A 22,489-nucleotide genomic window follows, 5' to 3' on the forward strand; every position below is an offset into this window, starting at 1 on the left:
TAATTGGATATCCAACTGGATCAAAAGGCTACATGTTTTACAATACGAGTATCGGTCCTATTGAAAGCAGGGATGTTGGCTTTTAAAAAAATCAAAATGTCAATGATAATGCTCCCATGGATGTTGACAATGTTCTTTATGATCTTATTGATATTGGTTTTCTTGTTGAATGGTTAGATAATAAATCAACTAAGTAGGATCATTTTGATCATCCAGGAGGTGATATACCTTCATATATAATTCTTTTATCTTCACATCAGACGATAATTAGTCATAAAAGGCCAAGAGCTCATCGTCTTATTTAGATGATTACTACATGTATTTAGCTGAAAGCCATATTACTCGGTAGATCTGAATAAAATGATTGATAATTTAACATATGGTGAAGCAATTCTTTCACATGAATCATTAGACTGTGTAAAAGTAATGGATAGAGAAATTAAATCCATTGAGAAAAACATGTCTGGAAATTATTATATTTATCTGAAGAAAAAAAACCCGTTGGGTGTAAACAAATTTTAAGAAAGAAATATAAGTTTGATGGAAACATTGATAAATTTAGAGCTCGGCTAGTGGCGAAAGGTTTTTTGCAAAGAGAATGAGTGGATTATGAAGATACATATTCTCCATTTGCAAAGTTTGCATCCATCAAGATAATTTTGGTTATTACAGCATATTATAATCTAGATCTATATCAAATAGATGTCAAAACTATATTACTGAGTGATGATATGAAAAAACCATTTTTATGGTATAACTAGAAGGCTACGTTGTTAATGGTAAAAAAGATAAGGTGTATAAGTTGAAAAAATGCTTATACAGTATTAAACAATCACCACTTCAATGGTATTTAAAATCTTACAAAGCCATATGTGATATTAGACATGTGGTTAACGCTCTTGACCATTGTGTATATCTATGAAAAAATGTGAGTAAATTTGCTGTTTTATCTCTTTAGATAGATAATATGCCCATGAGTGAAAATGACAATGATATGATTGCCAAAATTAAGACGTGGTTAAGTACTCATTTTGAAATAAAAGATATCGGTGAGACATCCTATATTCTTGAAATGAAAATTTCTCGAAACAGGAGTTTTAGACTTTTATGTTTAAGTCAAGAGAAATATATTGACCATATACTTAGAAAGTTTAAAAAATATGATTGTAAGTCAATTGAAACTTATGTGACTAAATGGGTCAAGTTAAGCAAAAATGATTTCCCTAGTGAAGGGCAAGAGAAATTGAATGTCCCTTATGGTCAAGTTGTTGGAAGCTTGATGTATGATATGTTATGTACTAGTCCAGACATTAACTTTGTTGTAGGTCTCATAAATCCATATAAAAGTAATATAAGATGGTCTCATTGACAAGTTGTAAAAAAAATATTTATATATTTGAAATGGACTAAAAACTTAAAATTGTGTTTTCATGCATATAATTTAGAGCTAATTGGTTATTTCGATGCTGATTTTGCTAGAAGCATGAAAAACAACAAATCTATATTAGGCTATATTTGTTTTTTTAGAATATTGTTTATTGGTCATGCAAGAAACGAGGTTATGCAGCTCTGCATATACAGAAAGCAAAATATATAGCATGCAACATGACTGCTACTTTTGCCGTATGAATAAGCTATTTCATAAAAGATTTGAAGTTGAAGATAATCAATGGGCCGATACAAATATACTATGATAATCTATTTATTATTAACTTGATGAAAAATATAGCAAATAGCTCAAGAAGCAAACATATAATGGTAAAATACTATTATATTCATGATATGATTGAAAAGAATGAGATTATAATCAATTAACTATCAACTATGAAATGATTTCTGACCCCTTGACAAAAGGCATATTTGATAAATTATTTTCTAAACATCTTTCATGCATAGGTTTAAGATATGCTTAATAATCTACTTAGGATGACTAAGCTAAATTGAAGTGCAACACCTCGTTACTAGATTTAAATACAAGTGAAAACTCCTAAATAGTGAGAGGTAGATCACTTCATTAATTTTTGTTGGGCTCTCGTGGCCAAATGGGAGATGTTGGCCTACTTTAGTGGGCGTGGTCATTGTGCCCCTCAAGTGGGGCCCATGCATTTGAGATAAGTTGGTCCCACTCATTTCAAATGCATGAGATCTGATAACTTTGTGTCATCGACTATCCAAAATAACACTTTTTTTTTAAAATCTACGCGTTTTTACTGGATAGGCCTACTTGAGACATGCACGGTGTCAGGAGAGTTGGTTACTCTGATCATAGAGCAACATCGGGAGGTGAAGCAAGCCCTCTCAATACTCTCTCTCTCTACTATACAATACAATACTCTGTGTGTGCTGTGCTATACGATCTTCTCATTTTTCTTACATTTTTCATTATGTTTATCTCGTTCAACACAAACAAGTGATTTTTTTATTTAGAAAAGTTATCATATCAAAACTTTTAATAAGCAAAATATTTTTTTCCTGTAAGAATTTTTCATGCTTGCAAACGTGCCCAACCTTATACAATACGAAAAAAGTAGTGCGTGCAACAGTCAACAGGTGAAATTACTGTGTCCAACAGATGTGTCTGGATACGGTTCTACCGAGTCAGTATCCAACCCACCTTACCCAAACCAACAGGGTATATAAAAACTCCGGGCGGTGTCAGGGCGCAAGCCTCGTCACTCACCAGAACGGTGGCACTCGAAGAGGGAGCGGAGCGAGGGCAGAACGGAGATTGCTCCTTCCGCCAACGTCTCCTTCGTTTCGGTCTGCAATCGATCGGCAATTCTGCTTATTTTGAAGCTTCGTGAACCGTGAGGTAGATAAGGGGCGGTTTTTTCCATCTCGCCCTCTGTTTCGAGTCGCAATCGAAGGAGGACGATCCTCAACTAGGGCTTCTCCGCGCCCCCTCCGGATTTGCGGCGGGAGAAGGCTTCGAGATAGCAAAATTTGCCGTTAATGGTTCCGCTGGAGGCGGAGAAATGATGGGGAACGGCGAAGAGGAGCCGGAGAATAAGCGGCGTAGCCTGAATTCGGTCTCCGTCATGGCCAAGAAGGAACCTTCACTGACTTCCTCTGACAATAAAGCCGTATGTTTTTTTGGAATCGGTTCCGTTTGTGGTTTCTTAGGGAGAATTCGATCATATTCATGATATGCGGTTGTTTGCATGGAACTCTTATGTTGTGCCGAGGAAAATGATTGAAATGAGTTTCTTGTTTTACCAAAGTGCGGTTAGTTCACTATTTTCTGTTTAGTTGTTTCATCCTTTTAGAAGAGTACAAGTTTTGTGCAATTCATTGTCGCCGTAGAAAATCTGCAGGAAGTTTAAATTTCTGGTGTTTATCAAATTTATGGATTTCTACGCAATTACTCCTGTCCTTTTTTTTTTCGGTTCTTATGTAGACGCTTCTGGAGAATTGTGTTATTCCAATTTTGCATTGTTGTTCGTGATGCAGCTACAAGGCTTCTTTATTTCTTCATTTTGTTTTCTGTCCTGCCGCTCATTAAAAAACTTGACACCCGTGTTGAGTTTGTTCATTGGTTTTGTTTACTTGGAATGAGGAGATAATTGGGCTTGTCGATAGGGCTGGGAAATGAGAGAGAGCTTGTGGCTCGGCTCTTGTTTGTCTCGTAAAGAATTCGTTGAAACTTGTAAAATAGGCTCGGCAAGCTGAACATGAAGGATAGGTGTCTGGCTCAGCTTGGTTCGTATAGGCTTGTTAAGTAGTGATAGATATACTTTAGATATATGTTACATCGTATAATGTGGTGTGGAAAAAATGGTTGAAGTATTTGGCTTGCAATCAATAGGCTTAAAGACAAAATCCTATTTCTTCCAGATCTGAACAATGTGTTTTCTTTTGTAATCCTATTACTTTCAGTATTTTCTGTCTTTTTTTAAAGCCAGCTCGAACTTGACTTAGCTTGCCACAAGAATGAGTCAAGCTTGAACACTTCATGCTCAACTTGTTTGGCTTGTTTACCAGCTGTCCTTGTCGATGGGATATTGTTATAACTGTTGTTACTATTCCTTTTTGTATATGACCATTCAGAGTTATAGGGTTTTTCATGGTCATACCTTTGTGTCTGAAGTTGCTTCCAAAGAAAGTATTCTAATGATTTATGATTGTTTTGTTTACTTATGCTATCTTATTGTTCTTCTCTTTTGTTGAATGGATACTTCTAATCTGTGTATTTCTCACTGCTGCATATTTCAATTACTCTCAAACAATGATCTTGAGGATAATGTAAGATCTTCAGTTATCAATTTGTGACACTGTGAGACTTATTAGAATTGATGCCTTCTGAGTTACTCTAAAAATGTATATTCATATTTGCAGGCTGATGCAGTTGTGCTTCAATATCAGAATCAAAGGCTTGTCCAGCAGTTAGATGCGCAGAAGAACGAGATTCATGTCCTGGAGGAAAAATTTAATGAATTGAAAGCTAAACAAATTGCTTATGATGAAGCGTTAATCAATGTTAATAAAAATTGGAATCTGGTTCGTAATAGTTGTTGGACATCTTCATTTTGTATAATGAGTTGTTTAATTAAGATTTCCTCTTTCTGACTTGTAGCTTATTGCTTGTACTGCTTTAGTTGACTGATGACCTGATCCTGCTAGCTATACGAGCTGGGGACTATGAAAATGGGATTCAAGCACTAGAGCGGTCGGAGCACTCAACAGGTTTGAAAAAAGTTTGCTTTCATTATGGTTGCGGAGTTTAGCAAAAAGTATTAAGGATGGAAAGTATCAGGAATAACTTCTTCAGCCTAGTTGGGAATCAAAATATTTTGATCCTTTCCTAGGTGTACCTGCATCATGCCCTTTGGAGGAGACATTTCTTTGCAGGCTTCTAGAAGCAAATAGACCTGAAAGCAACATAATGAATGAGACAGTGGACAATGTTGAAGAAGCTCTTGCCTCAAGGCAGGCATTAACTTTGAGCTTAATGAATGGCTTAGTGGAGGCTATAGATACCCAACGGATGAAAACTGAAAGATTAGCGTCATCACTGCATGGAGACCTTTCTGCTGAAGGTAAGCAAATTATTACTAACAGGGTATTTGTGACATGCATTTTCATTATCTTAAGTCATATGTAATGATAAGCAGAGCCTTCTTTCTTTCTGCCTAAACTGCAAGTGATTGATGAGTTTTATCCAGAAAACTCATGCATAAAACTCTCCCCACCCCCTCCTTCTTGCCCATTTTGCAGATGCTATTGTTGAGTTACGTAAGTTTGACAGTGCTTTGACAATGGATATAAGGAGTCTGCAGAAAGCTATTGATGCCCTTTATTTGAAGCATAAAGGCTATGAAGAAGAAATAAAGACTTACCTTGAAAGTCATGCAACAGATCAATCTGAAATTAAACGATTGGCAGGTAATCTTCTAATGCCATTGTGAATGGAAGCATGCATCCGAAATCATATAGTTGTTTGGAACCTTCCTTGTGGATGTTAAATTCAGGTCTTGTCATTTTCCTTTTTTTTCCATTTATAAGGTGAACTGGAGGAAAGCATGGCGGAACTGGAAGAAAGTAGGCGGAAGTTAGTGAATTTGAGAATGCAGAAAAATGTGGCATCTGGAGCACAAATTCCCATCTTGAGTCCAGTCAATGGAATCAATTCACTGGAAAAGTCCACTCAAAGGTCAAAGGGAATGCGTGAGTTGAAAGATTCACTTGAGGAGGCTAAGGTGCGAAGGATCTTATGCAACTGCAATATCTTTCTCCAGTGTAATATTCCTGCTCTTTTCTTTTCAGACAATAAATGCATAGGTGAATGAAAATCACTCTGTTATATTTCCCAGACTTTAGCAGAAAGCCGTCTTTTGGAGCTTCAAGAGGCATATGAGGAAAATGCAATTCTGTTGAAGAAATTAAAAACTCTTCAGGTTTGATGTTCTTCATAAATAGGATCATATTGTGTTCTTTCTTTCTTTTAAGTCTGTTCAAGATTTATTTCAGTTTTTCGAAGCTTATATTTGACTCATGTGTGCTTTATTCTTGTGCTGATAGAATGAACTGAAGGACGAGAATTATGTCATGTCCTCTCGACCTTACACTACACTGAACCAGCGGGTTGAGCATTTTAAGTCTGAAGTGGAACGATACAAAGGGTTAATTGACTCCTTGCAGGTGGAATTGATTTTTGATTATGCATCTCTGGAACCATTTTGTGATGAAACTCATTGAAAATTTCTTCTTAGATCTGTATGTTATTAAGATTTAACTTTAGGCTGACAGGAACAACGTCATCTGGAGGGAGGGGGAACTGAACGTGAAGGCAGAAACAGCTGATGCTTCACGAGAAGCCGTGGGCAGTGCTGAGTCTAGGATGCAGGAGCTAGAGATTCAGCTGCAAAAGTGTATGACTGATAGAAACGATCTTGAAATAAAATTGGAAGAAGCTGATCAGGATTCAGGTAAGAGTGGAAGCACTCTCTTATGGATAAATGGTTAGCTACCATTGTACTTGGCTTTATATGCTGTCGCAGGAAGGAAGGATATCAAATCAGAGTTCGGTGTCATGGCTGATGCTTTGTCTAAAGAAATGGGAATAATGGAAGTGCAACTGAATCGTTTTAAGGAGATAGCACATGAAGCCCTCTCTTTACGTGAAGAAGTCCACTCTCTTAGAGATAAAATAGATGAAAAGGTTTCCTCTTTAACAATCCTATTATATTTGTTAAGCGGCATAATTTGGCTAAATAATTATTATTTAAAGGATGTTTGATTATTGTACACTCATCAAGGAAACAAATGCTATAATACATTTGGTTGCTATTTAAATTTTGGACACAAACATAATGTTTAGTTTATTCAAATGTTATGTAATTGTTATCTCAACTAGACATCTAGGGTGTTAAATTATATGTATCTTTGTTCATATATATATATATTCTGCTTTATGTAAACTGAAATACCCATCAGGGGTATTTCAATTATTTCTTATATGTAATAGGTGTCAGTCTAGTAGAGGCTTTCTTTTGTTTATTTCTTTATTTATTTATTGTTCTCATATGACTGTTGGGGTAGGAGCCCAACTAGCTGTTGGGGTGCTCCCAACGGACATAAATATGACCGTTGGGGGCTAGCCCAATAGCTAGTTGGGCTGCCCCCATTATCTCTTGGCAGTATTAGGCTGTCATCATTTTTACCTTTTAGCTGTATTAGGCTGCCCCGTTATCTCTTGGCTGTATTATATAAATAGGGGCTTCCCCCGTTGTATCTTTCAATGCTTCCTAAGCATTTTCATAAGTGAAGATCTATATTTTTTTTTGTGTTGTGTGTGCCCTTTGTGGCTTTTGTACGCACATAGTGTGCCTTGGTGATTGTTCTCATTTGAATGTTGTATTGTCCCATATTGGACTATTGCTTGCGTAATGTCTTTTATTTATTGTAATCCCTTTGTGGATTTGTCATTTGTATTTATGCTTGTTTCATTATATGGTATCACAGCCTACGACTCTTGAGATTGTGCGAGACTTTTCCAAAGATTGTGATTATAAGGAAAACTACTACTCCAAACTCCTCCAAAGATCATGATGGCAAGGAAGGTCTCTTCTCCAACTTCTTTCTATTAAAATAGGTGAAAACGAATCCATGACGGTGGTTGCATTCAAGCTAAATGACTCCATTTATTTGATATGGGCTGCCACTATGAAGTATCATATAAAGGGAAAGCAGTTGTGGGGACATGTGAGCGGTACTTCATATAAACCTCAACTCTCTCTCACCAAAATTGATGGTGAAGAAGCAAGAGAGAATGCACTCAAGGATTATCTCATCAAAGTGGAGAATTGAGAGGCCAAAAATGCCCAAATTCTCTCTTGGTTCTTTAATAGTATAAAATTCAAAATTGCGGCAAGTATAGTTAAATTCAAAAGGCATGTGAGGCTTGGAGTTTTCTCAAGAAAATGTTTATGCAAAAAGATTTGGTACAAAAGTATTTTCTTCAAGAGAAAATTCATATGATTAAACAAGGTGATAAGAGTGTGAGAGATTAGTATAGTACTCTCTGACTTCTTTGGGATGAGTTAGCATTACTAGAGCCCAAGTGGAATGGTCCCACTATTGAAATGAGGCAAAAGCAACTCGAGGAAGAACATTTGTTTTTTTTCTATTCAGGTTAAGACCCAAGTTTGAGCAAGTTAGGTCTTATATAGGACCAAAACTACCTCTATTGATGATGCTCTTGGAGAGATATACCAAGCCGAGACTTGACTTGGCATGACTAAGGAAAGTGAAGAGGTTTGTGTTGTGTCAAGTATAAAACCCGTAATTTTTAAGGATTATTAATAAATAAAGAACATTGGAAGCAAGAGGTTTTAGGTTGAGTAAGAGTAAGACAGAATACATGGAATGTCGATTTAGTAAGCAACGAAATAGAGATGGGAGTGTAGTGAAGCTTGGTGAGCAAGAAATACCGGTGGATGATTCTTTCAAATATTTGGGATCTATCATTCAAAAGTATGGAGAAATTGATGGAGATGTAAATCATAGGATAAAGGTTGGGTGGATGAAATGGAAGAGTGCAACTGGAGTGTTGTGCGATCGTAGAATGCCATTGCGGTTGAAGGGAAAGTTTTATAGGACGACTATTAGGCCCGCTTTACTATATGGTACGAAATGTTGGGCTGCCAAGAGACATCATATTCAAAAAATGAGTGTAGCTGAGATGCGTATGCTGAGATGGATGTGTGGAAATACAATAAAAGATAAGATTCGGAACGAGGAGATACGTAAGAAGGTAGGCGTTGCACCCATTGAAAATAAGATGAGAGAGAATCGTTTACGGTGGTTTGGACATATTCGACGAAGGCCTAATGATGCTCCAGCTAGAAGGATGGAGAAATGGGAAAATATATTAGTTAAAAGAGGTCGGGGTAGGCCTAGGAAGACATGGATGGAGGTGATAGGAAAGGATATGAATGCTTTGAACCTCACCGAGGACATGGCATTGGATAGAAATGAATGGAGGAGAAGGATTCATGTGGAAGACCCAGAATGATTTTCTTTGTTGGTTCATATCGTCGACCCCAATTGTTTTGGGATGAAGGCATAGTTGTTGTTGTTGTTGTATTAATAAATAAAGAACTCATTTTTTTTTATCTCTAAATTAGAAATGTGTTTCTAGCTTTTGAATTTCATTTATTTATTTATTGCATATTCATTTGTTCATTCAAGCCAATCAAGGTATAATTTGCATTTATAGAACTATTTTGGGCTATAAATCACTATTTATGTGTATACATATTATATTTAAATATATTTTTGATGGAGTTTGTAAATTATTGGAGTGTATTTGTGTGTTATTTGGATCTTGGTAATGATTTATAGGGTAATTTGTATTTTTGGCAAATCTTGTTATAATTGACATTTTTTGAGTTTTTGGCACTTGCGATCGCACACAAAGGGTTCGTTGTATTGCTTGGGTAGTGGTCTTTGCGGACTTCGAAACTCCTCGGTCTTTTGAGTTTCGATTCATTGTTCTTCACATTATTAAGGTAAGATACCTTAATTGAACATGTAGAGAGCATGTTTAGGCACTAATTGTGTAAACATGGTGTCATTGCACTGAATATTTAAATGAATTGCAAATATAAGTTATGTTCACACACTTCACTTAGTTATGGATATCTAGGACTCTTGTGATTGTAATTCGGAGGTCATGCTTGTCATGATTGTAGTTAGCGGAATATAGAGTGTATTTGCTGCAGGTACACCTATGTGTGGGTTTGAATGCCCGTGCAGTTATGAATGTATAATATATACGCAATGTGTGCAATCATACTTTGGTTTGCGCATACTATGTTGCTTTGTGCGTTTGTGTGAATTTGATACATGATGCACATATAACTACTATGAATATGTATAAGTCGTGTTCGATGCATACTGTGAATGTTATATATATTGTCTTGTCATATGATGGACTCATTTATTCTTGTATAGAAGAATGCATGCGAATGTTATAAATTGTTTTGAACTTGTATGTCTTGTTTGTTTGAGAAATATATGCGTATGATGTACGGTAGGATGGTCAATGAGATTTTGACCAACCCTTACACAATTATATCTAAGGTGATATATCGATTCATGTGGTAAAAAATGCATATGACTTTTATCGTGTGTGCAAATCGCGAACTACGTAGGAGTTATGTATGTTAAGGTTTAGTTGCTTCGTATTATGAAATGTGCATGTTCACGTATGCATACATAAAACTCATGTTTTGTTTACGCATGCTTCAAGGTTCAATTTACGAAGTGCAATGTTCTTTGTGACGATGATATGATGTGTAGGAGAATATGCTTATATATGATACGATTTAAATGCCACGTGAAATGAAATTATGAATGCATGCGATAAATGTTTAAGTTCAATAGTGAGCTTTGGTTCATGAAGCTTTATTGGTTAAATATGTGATTTTATAATTTTAAAGTCATATGAAATGATGCATGATGTGATGCTTTGATTGTATACATGCTTATGCCCGTGTTGATGGCTATCGACCCTAAAAGTGGTCAATTGTGTTGATGCATGTATCACAATAGTTTTCACTAGATATGATACTTATTGAAGAACTGTTCTCAAAGGATTGTCTGTGAGGGTGTGTATGACTAGATCAGGTAATCCGGCTAGAGCGGTAAGTCTCTGTGAGGAAGTGCATTGTCGAAGAGCGGGTAGCCCGCGAAGACGGTATATTCCTGTGAGGCAGTGCATTGTCCAAGACCAGGCAAACTATCCGTCTAGGGCGGTAACTCTTTGTGAGGTTGTACATTTCCCAGACCAGGTGATCCAGCGTTGATTTTGTAAATCTTTATTATGAATAAATTAAATGTTATGATGAATTGTGATGATCTTCTGAGTTGATTGAGATAGCGAGTTATAAATCTATGGATTTGGCTTTTCTATTATAACATGATTATATATTGAACTCAGATAAGATAATCAGATCTTTATTGATTTTAGATCTTGATATGAGGTTATGATTGTGACACTTATGTTAACGTATAGGTGAATGACACATCATGCCTACAAATGACTAGTTTTGACTTATTAAGTGAATGATACATCACGCTTACATAGTTTCATTTCAAATGATTGCATTATGATTGTTTGAGTAAATATATTATACCTATGTATCATGATTGATGTGTATCATGAATATCTAACTAAATTACTTATAAGGTATGTGTGCGTGTTTCACGTTGGAATGATCAAATGTGATTTGACTTATTGTTTATACGAATTATGAATGCATATGAAAATGAGGCAATGATCTGAAAGTCTTAGATACATATATATATATTTATGCGATGACTTATATGACTTGAATGCATATAGATTATGCTTTATTACGTGAGTTAAGGTTGAATAAAATATTAAGTGATGAAATGCTTTATGTTCAAATGCTTGAAATGAATGACTCATAGGACGTTGTTCCCTTGTCTATCACTTGACGATGGATGAATAATATATCTTTACCTTTAAATGCTTGATATGTTTTCTTTAAGTTTGAGTTTGGGTTGTTTTACCAGACTTTAGCGAGTTTGACCCCGTTTTATGGGGGACAGGTAATGCAGGTAAAGTATGATGAGTAGTTGGAGCGAAGGGCTGGTCGAGCTGCATCTTCAAGGGTCCACTCTTACCTTGCGATCTTGGTATTCATAATATTTTCGTTTTAAGTATTGATCATGTAGAGACTGAAGTATTGTTTTCATACTCTGATTTGAAATGAAATTAAAACTCTTCATATTTCAGTCTTATATTGTACGTGGTTTGAAATGTGTATATCCCGTACATTTTGATTTGATTGTTATTTTTAGTGTAACCGCGTCCAAAGTCTTAACCGTTTTTAAAAATCGTTTTCGCATTATAAAATCTGATTTACTTATGCTTATAAAAAAAATGGTCTCGAAAGTTCAATATTTGAACTATAATTAAGGTTAAAATTTTTGGGGCGTTACAGTCAAGACCCAGTAACAATATCAAAGCATATAAATCTCCTCAATTTTGAAAAAATAACAATGGAGGAAGAATGCATAACTATGGAAGAAGAAGATGAGTTATTTGTCATAATTGCCAAGAAGCTATGTAACAGAGACTCTTCTAACAGGGCACCACACCTGCACCCGTGCGGGTGCGACACTTGGACACGACTTCCTTTGTGTCATGTAAAGTCAACACTGAGGTCTATTTCTATCCAAAAGTAGATAACCCTAACAAATTCTAGTTTTATTTATATTATACACTATGTCACATGGGTGTGTGGGTGCGGGTGCAACACGGGTGCGGAGCAATTTCAATTTTTTTGGACACGGGGACATGGCTATATATATATTTAAAAAAATACATATATATATATATAACAATAATAAGATTATAAATTTTAAAGCAAAAATAAAAAAGTAATTCTATTAAAGTAACAACACAAACTTACCAAAATAAATGGACAAAAATAGACTCGGTCAAAGTTGATCGAGTCCAAAATGTGGATGGACTCGGCCCCGGTGCATTGACCGAGGCTGACACTTAGTTGACCGTGTCCGCCCTGTGTCCGAAGCTGCACCCGTGTCGGGGCGTGTCGACGCGGGTGCGTCGACCTTTTAGCCGGGTCCGTGTGACTTAGATTATATATATAAATACATAAATGCACACACATACATTTATACATACATCCATATGTTTATTTTTTTTTTATATATATATATATATACACCTTCACACTAGTGGTGTTATTTTTTATTGATGAGAAATAACAATTGTAGATTATTAATTTGATTTATTTCATGAATTTATGCATGATGAATTGATGATATGATAATTGTGTTTTTTTTTATTAGTATTGACTTAAAACTATTAATATATATATATATATATATATATATATATATTATATATACCCTCCCCGCACCCAAGTTTTTTTAAAGTGCCGCATCTGTATCCGCACCCGCACCCGCACCTACGTGACGTAGCCAAGAAGTGGGACACATCAGATCAAATTGTCCCAAGTTCAAAAAAAGGTAGCAACCACTGAAGAAACACCACCCAATAAAGGCTGTGAAGGTAACATGAAGGAAGGCGAACTTAAGGACTCTATTAAACATCTAACGAAAGCATTTCAACTATTCCTTAAGAACTCCCCCACTTCTACTTTTGGTGCCGCTGTGTCTACTTTCTCTCCTCTAGGTATGCTTTTTTGGTTTATTAACTCTGGTGCCTCCTTTCACATGACTCTTTTAGAATCCCTAATATTCGATTGCACAAAGTCCTTTTATGATTCTTGTGTAATAAAATGGTGGTCTTCAACAAATGCACAAATAACTCACAAACAAGTGTCTATTGGAGACACTACAAGCATGACCCTTGAAAGGGTATAAAGGGAAGAACACTTGAAAAATAAATAATACTTTATTCATGAACAAAATGCTTAAGAAGCATTGTACATTACATTGAAGGGGTTCACCCCTATATATACAAAAAAATGGGAGAGAGAGGAGAGCTCATTTTGAGCTCTCCAAAAAGAGACGTTGGATTCCAACGTCTCTTAATATAGCTGTTGGACTACAGTCCAACAACATTTATTATTATAGCTGTTGGACTATAGTCCAACAGCATTTATTATAGCTGTTGGACTACAGTCCAACAGCTACTTGCACAGTCAAGTTCCAACAGGAACTTGACTGGATCAAAATATCTAGTTTCTATTGAACTAGATGCTAAAAAAGAAAATAAAAAATAGAAAAATAAAATAATAAAAGAAAATATAATAATATTAAATAATATATATATATATATTGCAGTTTACATTTTAACACTCCCCTTCAAACTTACGGTACAATGAGCGAAAGTTTGTCTAAGAGGAAGTGAAATCTGGGAGCAGCGAGAGGCTTGGTGAAGAAGTCTGCTAATTGATATTCTGATGTAACATATGGCAGATCAATGGTTCCATGTAAGTATTCCTCTCTGACATAGTGACAGTCCATCTCAATGTGTTTAGTGCGCTCATGAAATGTCCGGTTGCTTGCAATGTAGATCGCACTTTTGTTGTCACAACACATCTTTGAAGCTTGCGTTGCTTTAGCTCCCATATCCGCTAGCAATCGTCTGAGCCAAACAACTTCCATAGTGGTGGTTGCCATGGCTCTGTATTCAGCTTCGGTGGAGGAAAGAGAGACTTTCTGCTGCTTCTTGCACCTCCACGAAATTAAGGTTTCACCTAGGAACACACAAAAACCAGTAGTTGAGTGTCTATTATTGGGATCACCTCCCCAGTCAGCATCAGTATATGCAATTAAATTTAATGAAGATGAAGCAGACAAGAAGAGTCCTCGTGAAAGAGAGGATTTTAAGTATCTAATAATACGCAAAATCGCTCCCATGTGCACGGAGGTGGGAGCATGCTGAAACTGACTGACTGTATGAACCGCATGAGTTATATCTGGCCTAGTAATGGAAAGATAAGAAAGAGCTCCAACAAGTTGTCTATAAGGAGTAGGATCATCAAGAAGTTCTCCATCATCAATTTTCATTTTAACATTGACAACTTCTGGAGTGTCTACTTTCTTATCATCTGTAATTCCAGACCTGGAAACGATATCAAGAGCAAATTTAGATTGAGATATCAAATACCCCCGAGGGGAATAAGCAACTTCAATGCCTAAAAAATATCTTAATAAACCTAAGTCAGTCATTTCAAAGTGAGTTTTAAGAAGAGATTTGATATTTGCAACTCCTTGTTTGTCGCCTCCGGTGATGATCATATCGTCCACATAGAGAAGAAGAATAATGATGCCTGCATCAGATTTCTTAACAAACAAAGCAGTGTCAGTTAAACAAGGTTGAAAACCAATATCAAGCATAACATGACTAAATCGGTCATACCAGGCTTTTGGAGCCTGTTTAAGACCATAAAGAGCTTTTTCTAGACGAAGAGCTTTACCCTTAGGGATACTAATACCAGGTGGGGCTTCCATGTATATTTCTTCAACGAGATTCCCATTCAGGAAAGCATTTTTGACATCTAATTGAAAGATAGGCCATGTTCTAATGGAGGCCAAGGCTATTAAAGTTCTAACAGTGGTCATACGGGCCACAGGAGCAAATGTTTCTTCATAATCGATGCCATACTCTTGAGCATATCCTTTTGCTACTAAACGGGCCTTATATCTTTCCAGGGTCCCATCACTTTTGGTTTTGACTTTGTATACCCACCTACAACCTATAGGTTTCTTACCCGGAGGAATATCTTGTATCGTCCAAGTATTGGCCTTTTCTAGTGCATCCAATTCTATTTTCATGGCTTCTATCCATTCTATATGATTTTTTGCTTGAGAATAGGATGATGGTTCAACATATGATTGTATTAATGTAATGGCGGCCCTATACGTGGGTGAAAAAGATTCATAAGACACAAATTTTTCTGGAGGTTTGGAGATTCTAGACGTTCTTCTAGGTGAGACTTCAGAGTATTTTTGTAATGCACATGGAAGATTTTGCTCTCTACGTCTTGAATATTGTAGACTAACATCCCTATGGATTTGCTCTTCATTATCATCATTTTCAACAACAATAGGACTTTGATCATTGTCAAGGTCACATCCAACATCACATTCATTGGATTTTGAAGTTGGATCAATTAAAAACGAGTATTCAGTGACATCCTTGGATTTTTCAAATTCAAAGAAGCTTTCTTTTTCCAAAAAAGATACATTTCTTGACACATATAATTTGTCATTTTGAAAATCGAAACACCTGTAGCCTTTTTGATTATCAGCATATCCTAAAAAGGCACATGGGATTGCACGAGGAGAGAGTTTATCATTTCTGTTGGTGAAAACAAAACATTTGCATCCAAAGACTCTTAATCTAGAATAATCTGGAGTTAAGTTAACAAGTTTTTCTATTGGAGTTGTATTCTTTAACGAGGAAGATGGCATCCTATTAATGAGGTAGGTGGCAGTTAGGACCGCTTCAGCCCAAAAACTTTTTTGAACTTGATTTGCAATTAGCAATGTCCTAGTAGTTTCTATAATGTGCTGATGTTTGCGTTCGGCTAGGCCATTCTGTTGTGGAGTGTGTGGACATGATCTTTGATGTGTAATACCATGTAAATTGAGATAGTCTTTGAATTCGTTGGACATAAATTCTCCCCCTGAATCAGTGCGAAAAACAGAAATATCATTTTGAAACTTATTTTCAACCATTTTATGAAATATTTGGAAGTTAGCAAAGACATCAGATTTATGTTTAAGAAAATAAATCCAAGTATGTCTAGAAAAGTCATCAACAAAAATGACATAATATGTATAACCACCTTTGGAAATAACTGGTGCGGGGCCCCAAACATCCGAATGTATTAACTCAAGTGGTCGTGAGGAAACAAAAGTTCTACTAAGAAATGGTAACCTTTTCATTTTGCCAAGAATGCAGTCTTTACAAGAAAAATTTTCAGAATTACAAAATTTTTCCAAACTTGGAAAATATTGAATTTTAGACATATGAGGATGGCCAAGCCTTTTGTGCCATAAATCCAATTCTAATTTCTGAATATTATAACAAAATGCATTCTTGGGTAATTCCAAAAAGTCCATGTAATAAAGTCCTCCTTCTCTATGGCCTTCCCCAATCAGCTTCCCTGACTGGCGATCCTGTATCCAACAGCCATGAGAAGAGAAGGAGATATTACATCCATAATCAGATATTTGCGAGACAGATAAGAGATTCAAATTAAGTTTAGGGATATATCTAACTTCTGGGATAAAAAATCTTTTGGATTTTTGAAGATTTTCAAAACATCCTATTCCTTTTACTTCGAGAGATGTGCCATCGGCTGTAAAAACCTTTGACACACTTGAGTTATTTTTAAGACATTCGGATAGACTATTAACATTTGGGGTCATATGAAAAGAAGCACCAGAATCTAAAAGCCAAGGAAAGTTACCTGGACCGGAGAAAGATGCAACTGCCGCTCCAGTTGAGGCTTCGGTTGAGGAGGATACCCCTTTGAGAAGAGGTTGAAGGATTTCCATCAGTTGAGCCATAGACACAGGTGCATCTTGATCTTTTGACTCAGATTCAACAGATGCAACTCTTTTTTCTTCTCTTCTTTTTAACTTTGGACATTGAGGCCTATAGTGCCCCGGTTCATGACAATGATGACAAATAACTTTTCTTTTATCAAAGTCGTCGTTTTGCCTTCCAAAATGAGGCGGCTTGTAAGTACGAGTATGATTCCCCGGTCTAGATACAGCTAAAACGGAGTCATCATCAAATTTTGGAGTACTTTTTCTAAGTCTATTTTCCTCCATAGTGAGCTCTTCTATAGTATCAACAATAGAAGGAATTTTTCCACGATGTAAAAGGGCTGATTTGGTGGATTCAAACTCCGGCCTTAGACCATTCACAAATTGATAGAAATGTTCCATATCGAGTTGCTTTTGGCGAAGCTCGATGTCTTCGGCACAATGCCATTTGGGCTCAAGAAGAGCCAACTCTTCCCAAAGTTCGGACAACTCATTATAATATTCTCGAATAGTTTTATCTTTTTGAGTCATTGTCCGAACTTTATCTTGTAAATTGCATACATGTGCAATATCTTTAAGGGAATACATGTTTTTTAGGTATTCCCAAGCCTTATCGGCATGCTCAAACTTAGCTAGACTAGAGCATTTTTTAATGTCAATGCTATTGATGAGCCATGACATAATTTTTGCATGCCCTATCCTCCATTCTTTCCATTTCTTTTCATAAGTGGCTAACGCCTTACTCTTCTCTTCTTCCGTTAGAGGAACCTCTTTATCACCCTCTTTCTTGGTAAGAGATAGTTTAGGTTCCAAATCGGAACCATCCACTATACCCCATAAACCTTTTCCCCAAATGTGGTGCTTCATAATCGAAGCCCACATTACATAGTTAGTATCATTTAGCTTCATAGGAATGATGGTGATCTTATCATTGTCATCCATCTTTTACAAGGGTAAGAGAGGAATAAATAGGAGGAGAGAGAGAGAAAAATAAAAAGAAAAGAAAAAGAGTAGACAAAGGAATAAGAGAGGATACAAAACCAATTTTTTTTTGTAGCACAAGTTCGCCTTTCTTCAAACAAATCTTCTTGAGCCAAGAACAAGGTGATGAAACACGTTTTGTAAATGTGGCACGGAAATCGAGGCGGAAGCACTTCAAGATCTAAGGATTTCGTAGCTCTGATACCATGTAATAAAATGGTGGTCTTCAACAAATGCACAAATAACTCACAAACAAGTGTCTATTGGAGACACTACAAGCATGACCCTTGAAAGGGTATAAAGGGAAGAACACTTGAAAAATAAATAATACTTTATTCATGAACAAAATGCTTAAGAAGCATTGTACATTACATTGAAGGGGTTCACCCCTATATATACAAAAAAATGGGAGAGAGAGGAGAGCTCATTTTGAGCTCTCCAAAAAGAGACGTTGGATTCCAACGTCTCTTAATATAGCTGTTGGACTACAGTCCAACAACATTTATTATTATAGCTGTTGGACTATAGTCCAACAGCATTTATTATAGCTGTTGGACTACAGTCCAACAGCTACTTGCACAGTCAAGTTCCAACAGGAACTTGACTGGATCAAAATATCTAGTTTCTATTGAACTAGATGCTAAAAAAGAAAATAAAAAATAGAAAAATAAAATAATAAAAGAAAATATAATAATATTAAATAATATATATATATATATTGCAGTTTACATTTTAACATCTTGTGTTTTTATGGTTGATGAAACTAATTTGGAAATCAAAACTATTGAAACTTTTTCAAATATTTCAAAAATTTTTCAAATTCCTAAAGTTAGAGGTGTTCCAAAACTCAATTTAAATTTATTATTTGTTTCTCAAATTTTGGTTGGGTATGAGGTTTCCTTCTCATAAAAAAAATGTTGGATGCAGGATGACATAGGAGCGGAAACCTCGGATGACATAGGAGCGGAAACCTCTGTTACATGAACTTTCATCATCTTCCTAAAGAATCATTTTGTCATTTGTTTAAGGAAAAAAATATTTTTGTGTGGCATCAAAGATTAGGACATCTTAATATATCTAAGTTAGCTCTTTTTCCTTTTTTGAAAAACTCTTGTTCCAAAGAGTTCACATGTAATAAATGTATTCTTGGAAAAATAAAGAAAATTTATTTTGGCCTTGTAACTTTTATTTCAACCAAACCTTTTTAACTTGTGCATTCGGATGTATGGGGACCGACTCCGGTAATGTCAAAAGGAGGGCTCTTCTTTTATGTTGTATTCATTGGCGATTGTACTAGGTATACTTAGATCTATTTTCTTAGGCAAAAATCTAATGTATTCTCTTATTTTAATTTTTTTTACAAAATTATGCAAAATCAATTTCAAAGTAATATTATCATCTTTTGATCAGACTCGGGGGGAGAATATTTGTCCAATGATTTAAAAGATTATTCAAAATATAGTGGGATTTCATATCAAAATCTTGTCCAAATATCTCTCAACAAAATGGTTAGCTAAAAGAAGGCATCGTCATGTCATTGAAACTACGAGAACTTTTTTATCTCTAAAAAAGTTCCAAAATATTTTTGGGCTGACGGTGCCTTAACCGCGACAATCTTATCAACCAAATGCCTTCATCCTCTTTACCAAACATTTTTCTTATTGAAAAACTTTATCAATCGTCTCGAGATTTAAAACTTCTAAGAATTTTTGGATGTAAATGTTACGTACTTATGGAAAAAAGAGACAAATTATCCCCCAAAGCCATTAAATATGTGTTTCTTGGTTATGCAAGAAATAAAAAAAGGGTACATATGTTATGATAAGAAAAATGACAAAATATATGTTTCAAGAAATGTTAATTTTCTCGAAAATGGAAATGGTTTTGATAAGCCTAAGGATGATCTTTAGTATTCCTTTTTATTTGATTTGTTGCCAAACAAAGCTTACAATGAAGCTATTCATGTTGATAATGATCTTGATGATATGCATGTTGATGACTCTGGGGTTTCTATAGAAGATACCCAGGATCAAGATATTCAAAGCTATTCTAGAAAAACCCTTTCATGTGCACTAGATAAGTATTCTCAAAACCAAAATCTAGGAGAAACTAGCACTAGGAAATTTAGAACTTGTAGACATCCTGAAAGATTTGTGTCATATGAAAACTTTTCACCTAGATATAGAGCCTGTCTTATGTCTATCCACTCCTCCTATGAACCCTTAACCTACAAAGAGGCTAAAGAAATTTTCGAATGGATTGATGCCATGAACATAGAGTTAGGGGCACTCGAGAGAGCCAAGACCTCAGAAATCCAACCATTACCTATAGGAAAAAGACTGTAGGATGTAGGTGGGTATAGAAAGTTAAAACCAAAGGGGATGTATAATTAGAAAGATATAAGGCTAGGTTCGTGGTCAAAGATTATTCTCAAGAATACGAGATAGACTATGAAGAGACCTTTGCTCCCGTAGTTTGTATGACTAGTGTTAAAATACTTGTTGCCTTATCATCCATTAAAAAATGACCTATTTACCAACTTGATGTTAAGAATGGCTTTTTGAATGGTGACTTAAATGAAATAGTCTACATGGATTCTCCTCCTGGCCTTGAGGTTGAGAAAGGGAAAGTTATTTGGTTAAATAAAGCTTTGTATGGGCTTAAACAAGTTCCCAAAGCTTGGTATGATAGGTTTAAAAATGTTATGTTAAACTTGGGATATAAGTCATGTTATATCAACACTGCTCTTTTCGTTAAAGATACAAATACAACTATTGTCATACTTTTGTTATATGTTGATGATATGATCATGACAGAGAGTGACAAAAAGGGAATTAGTGACATTAAAAATATTCTTAAAAAATATATTGATATGTCTGACCTTGATTTTCTAAGATATTTTTCAGGTATTGAAGTGGCCTACTCACCTAGAGGATATATATTGTCTTAAAATGAAGCTGACTGCAAATATTATTACCAAATCTGGAATTTCTGATGATAAGAAGGCTGACATGTCAGAAGTTATAAATGCAAAACTACGATTGGAGGATGAAACTCCTCTTGAAGATTCAACTCCATATCGGCAACTGGTTGGATCCTTAACCTACTTATCCATCACAAGACAAGGCATTGCCCATGTAGTACACTTAGCCAGTTAATTCCAACATGCACCCTCTACGGTGCATATGAGTGATGTTCTACGAATTGTCAGATATATCAAGAATTCTATAACCAAGAGATTATTTCTATACTCATCTTTTTTTTAGATTTAATTGCTTATATTGATGCCGATTGGGGAGGTAATTCTAATGATAGAGTTTTAACTACTGATTTGTGTGTGTTTTTATGGGACTCTCATATCTTAGAGGTATAAGAAGTGATAAAAGGTGTCTCTATCATCCATCGAAGTTGAATATCGAGCAATGCCAATGACAACTATGAAAATTATTTGGTTATAGAGTCTTCTGAAAGATATGAGCTTAGTCATCTCTAGTCCTTCGAAGATGTGCTGCCACCATAATAGTGCTATTTACATTGCAAGCAACCAAACATTCTACGAACGAACCAAGCCACTATGTCCTACAAGAGCACTTGAGAGGAACTATTGAGTTGCCTTCTATGACTTCAAAATGTCAGTTGACGGATTTTTTCACTAAGGCCTTGCCTTCACCTCATTTTCTGTTTCTTCTTGGCAAACTTTCAGTGATCACACCATAAGTTTGAGGGAAAGTGTTAAATTATATGTATCTTTGTTCATATATATATATATATTTTGCTATATATATTTTGAGGGTATTTCAATAATTTCTTATATGTAATAAGTGTCAGCCTAATAAAGACTGACTTTATTTTATTTCTTTTATTTATTTATTGTTTTCATATGACTGTCGGAGCTGCAGCCCAACTAGCTGTTGGGCTGCTCCCACCGGTCATAAACATTGGGGGCTAGCCCAATAGGTAGTTGGGCTGCCCCCATTACCTCTTGGCATTATTAGGCTGTCATCAGTTTTACCTTTTGGCTGTATTAGGCTGCCCCGTATCTCTTGGCTGTATTATAAATAGGGGCTTCACCCTTTGTATCTTTCAATGCTTTGTAAGCATTTTCATAAGTGAAGATCTATATTTTTTACGTGTTGTATATGCCCTTTGTGGCTTTTGTATGCACATAGTATGCCTTGGTGATTGTTCTCATTTGAATGTTGTATTATCCCATAGTAGACTATTGCTTGCGTAATATCTTTTGTTTATTGTAATCCCTTTGTAGATTTGCCATTTGTATTTCCGCTTGTTTCATTACATAGGGTTCTTGCTGGAAGTGGTATAAGAGGACATCATCAAATTGTTCAGTCATAGCCTTTTGAACTTTCTTACAAGTGTCAAGGAAGGAAAATTATAGAGTAATTATGAAAAGCTGCCTAATATGTCAGTAATTGCATTTAGCCACTTGCCTTTATAACTTATATTTCAAAGACATGCTTAG

General features: G+C 35.6%; 1 protein-coding gene across 1 annotated transcript in view; it reads left to right on the forward strand.

Moving 5' to 3' along the window:
* The first annotated feature begins 2,696 nt into the window (after positions 1 to 2,696).
* LOC149846908 (E3 ubiquitin-protein ligase BRE1-like 2) overlaps positions 2,697 to 22,489 on the forward strand; it is a 93,575-nt gene continuing 73,782 nt past the window's right edge. Inside the window, exons 1-10 of the mRNA XM_089998200.1 lie at positions 2,697 to 3,083; positions 4,336 to 4,497; positions 4,596 to 4,683; positions 4,806 to 5,036; positions 5,215 to 5,382; positions 5,503 to 5,696; positions 5,811 to 5,894; positions 6,019 to 6,138; positions 6,239 to 6,425; positions 6,498 to 6,658. Of these exons, the coding sequence (XP_089854326.1) occupies positions 2,976 to 3,083; positions 4,336 to 4,497; positions 4,596 to 4,683; positions 4,806 to 5,036; positions 5,215 to 5,382; positions 5,503 to 5,696; positions 5,811 to 5,894; positions 6,019 to 6,138; positions 6,239 to 6,425; positions 6,498 to 6,658 (1,503 nt within the window). The 5' untranslated portion in view covers positions 2,697 to 2,975. The remainder of the gene's footprint in view (positions 3,084 to 4,335; positions 4,498 to 4,595; positions 4,684 to 4,805; positions 5,037 to 5,214; positions 5,383 to 5,502; positions 5,697 to 5,810; positions 5,895 to 6,018; positions 6,139 to 6,238; positions 6,426 to 6,497; positions 6,659 to 22,489) is intronic.

The sequence above is a fragment of the Nuphar pumila genome, chromosome 2 (assembly GCF_984573655.1).
Source record: "Nuphar pumila chromosome 2, dmNupPumi1.hap1.1, whole genome shotgun sequence".
Lineage (NCBI taxonomy): Eukaryota > Viridiplantae > Streptophyta > Magnoliopsida > Nymphaeales > Nymphaeaceae > Nuphar > Nuphar pumila.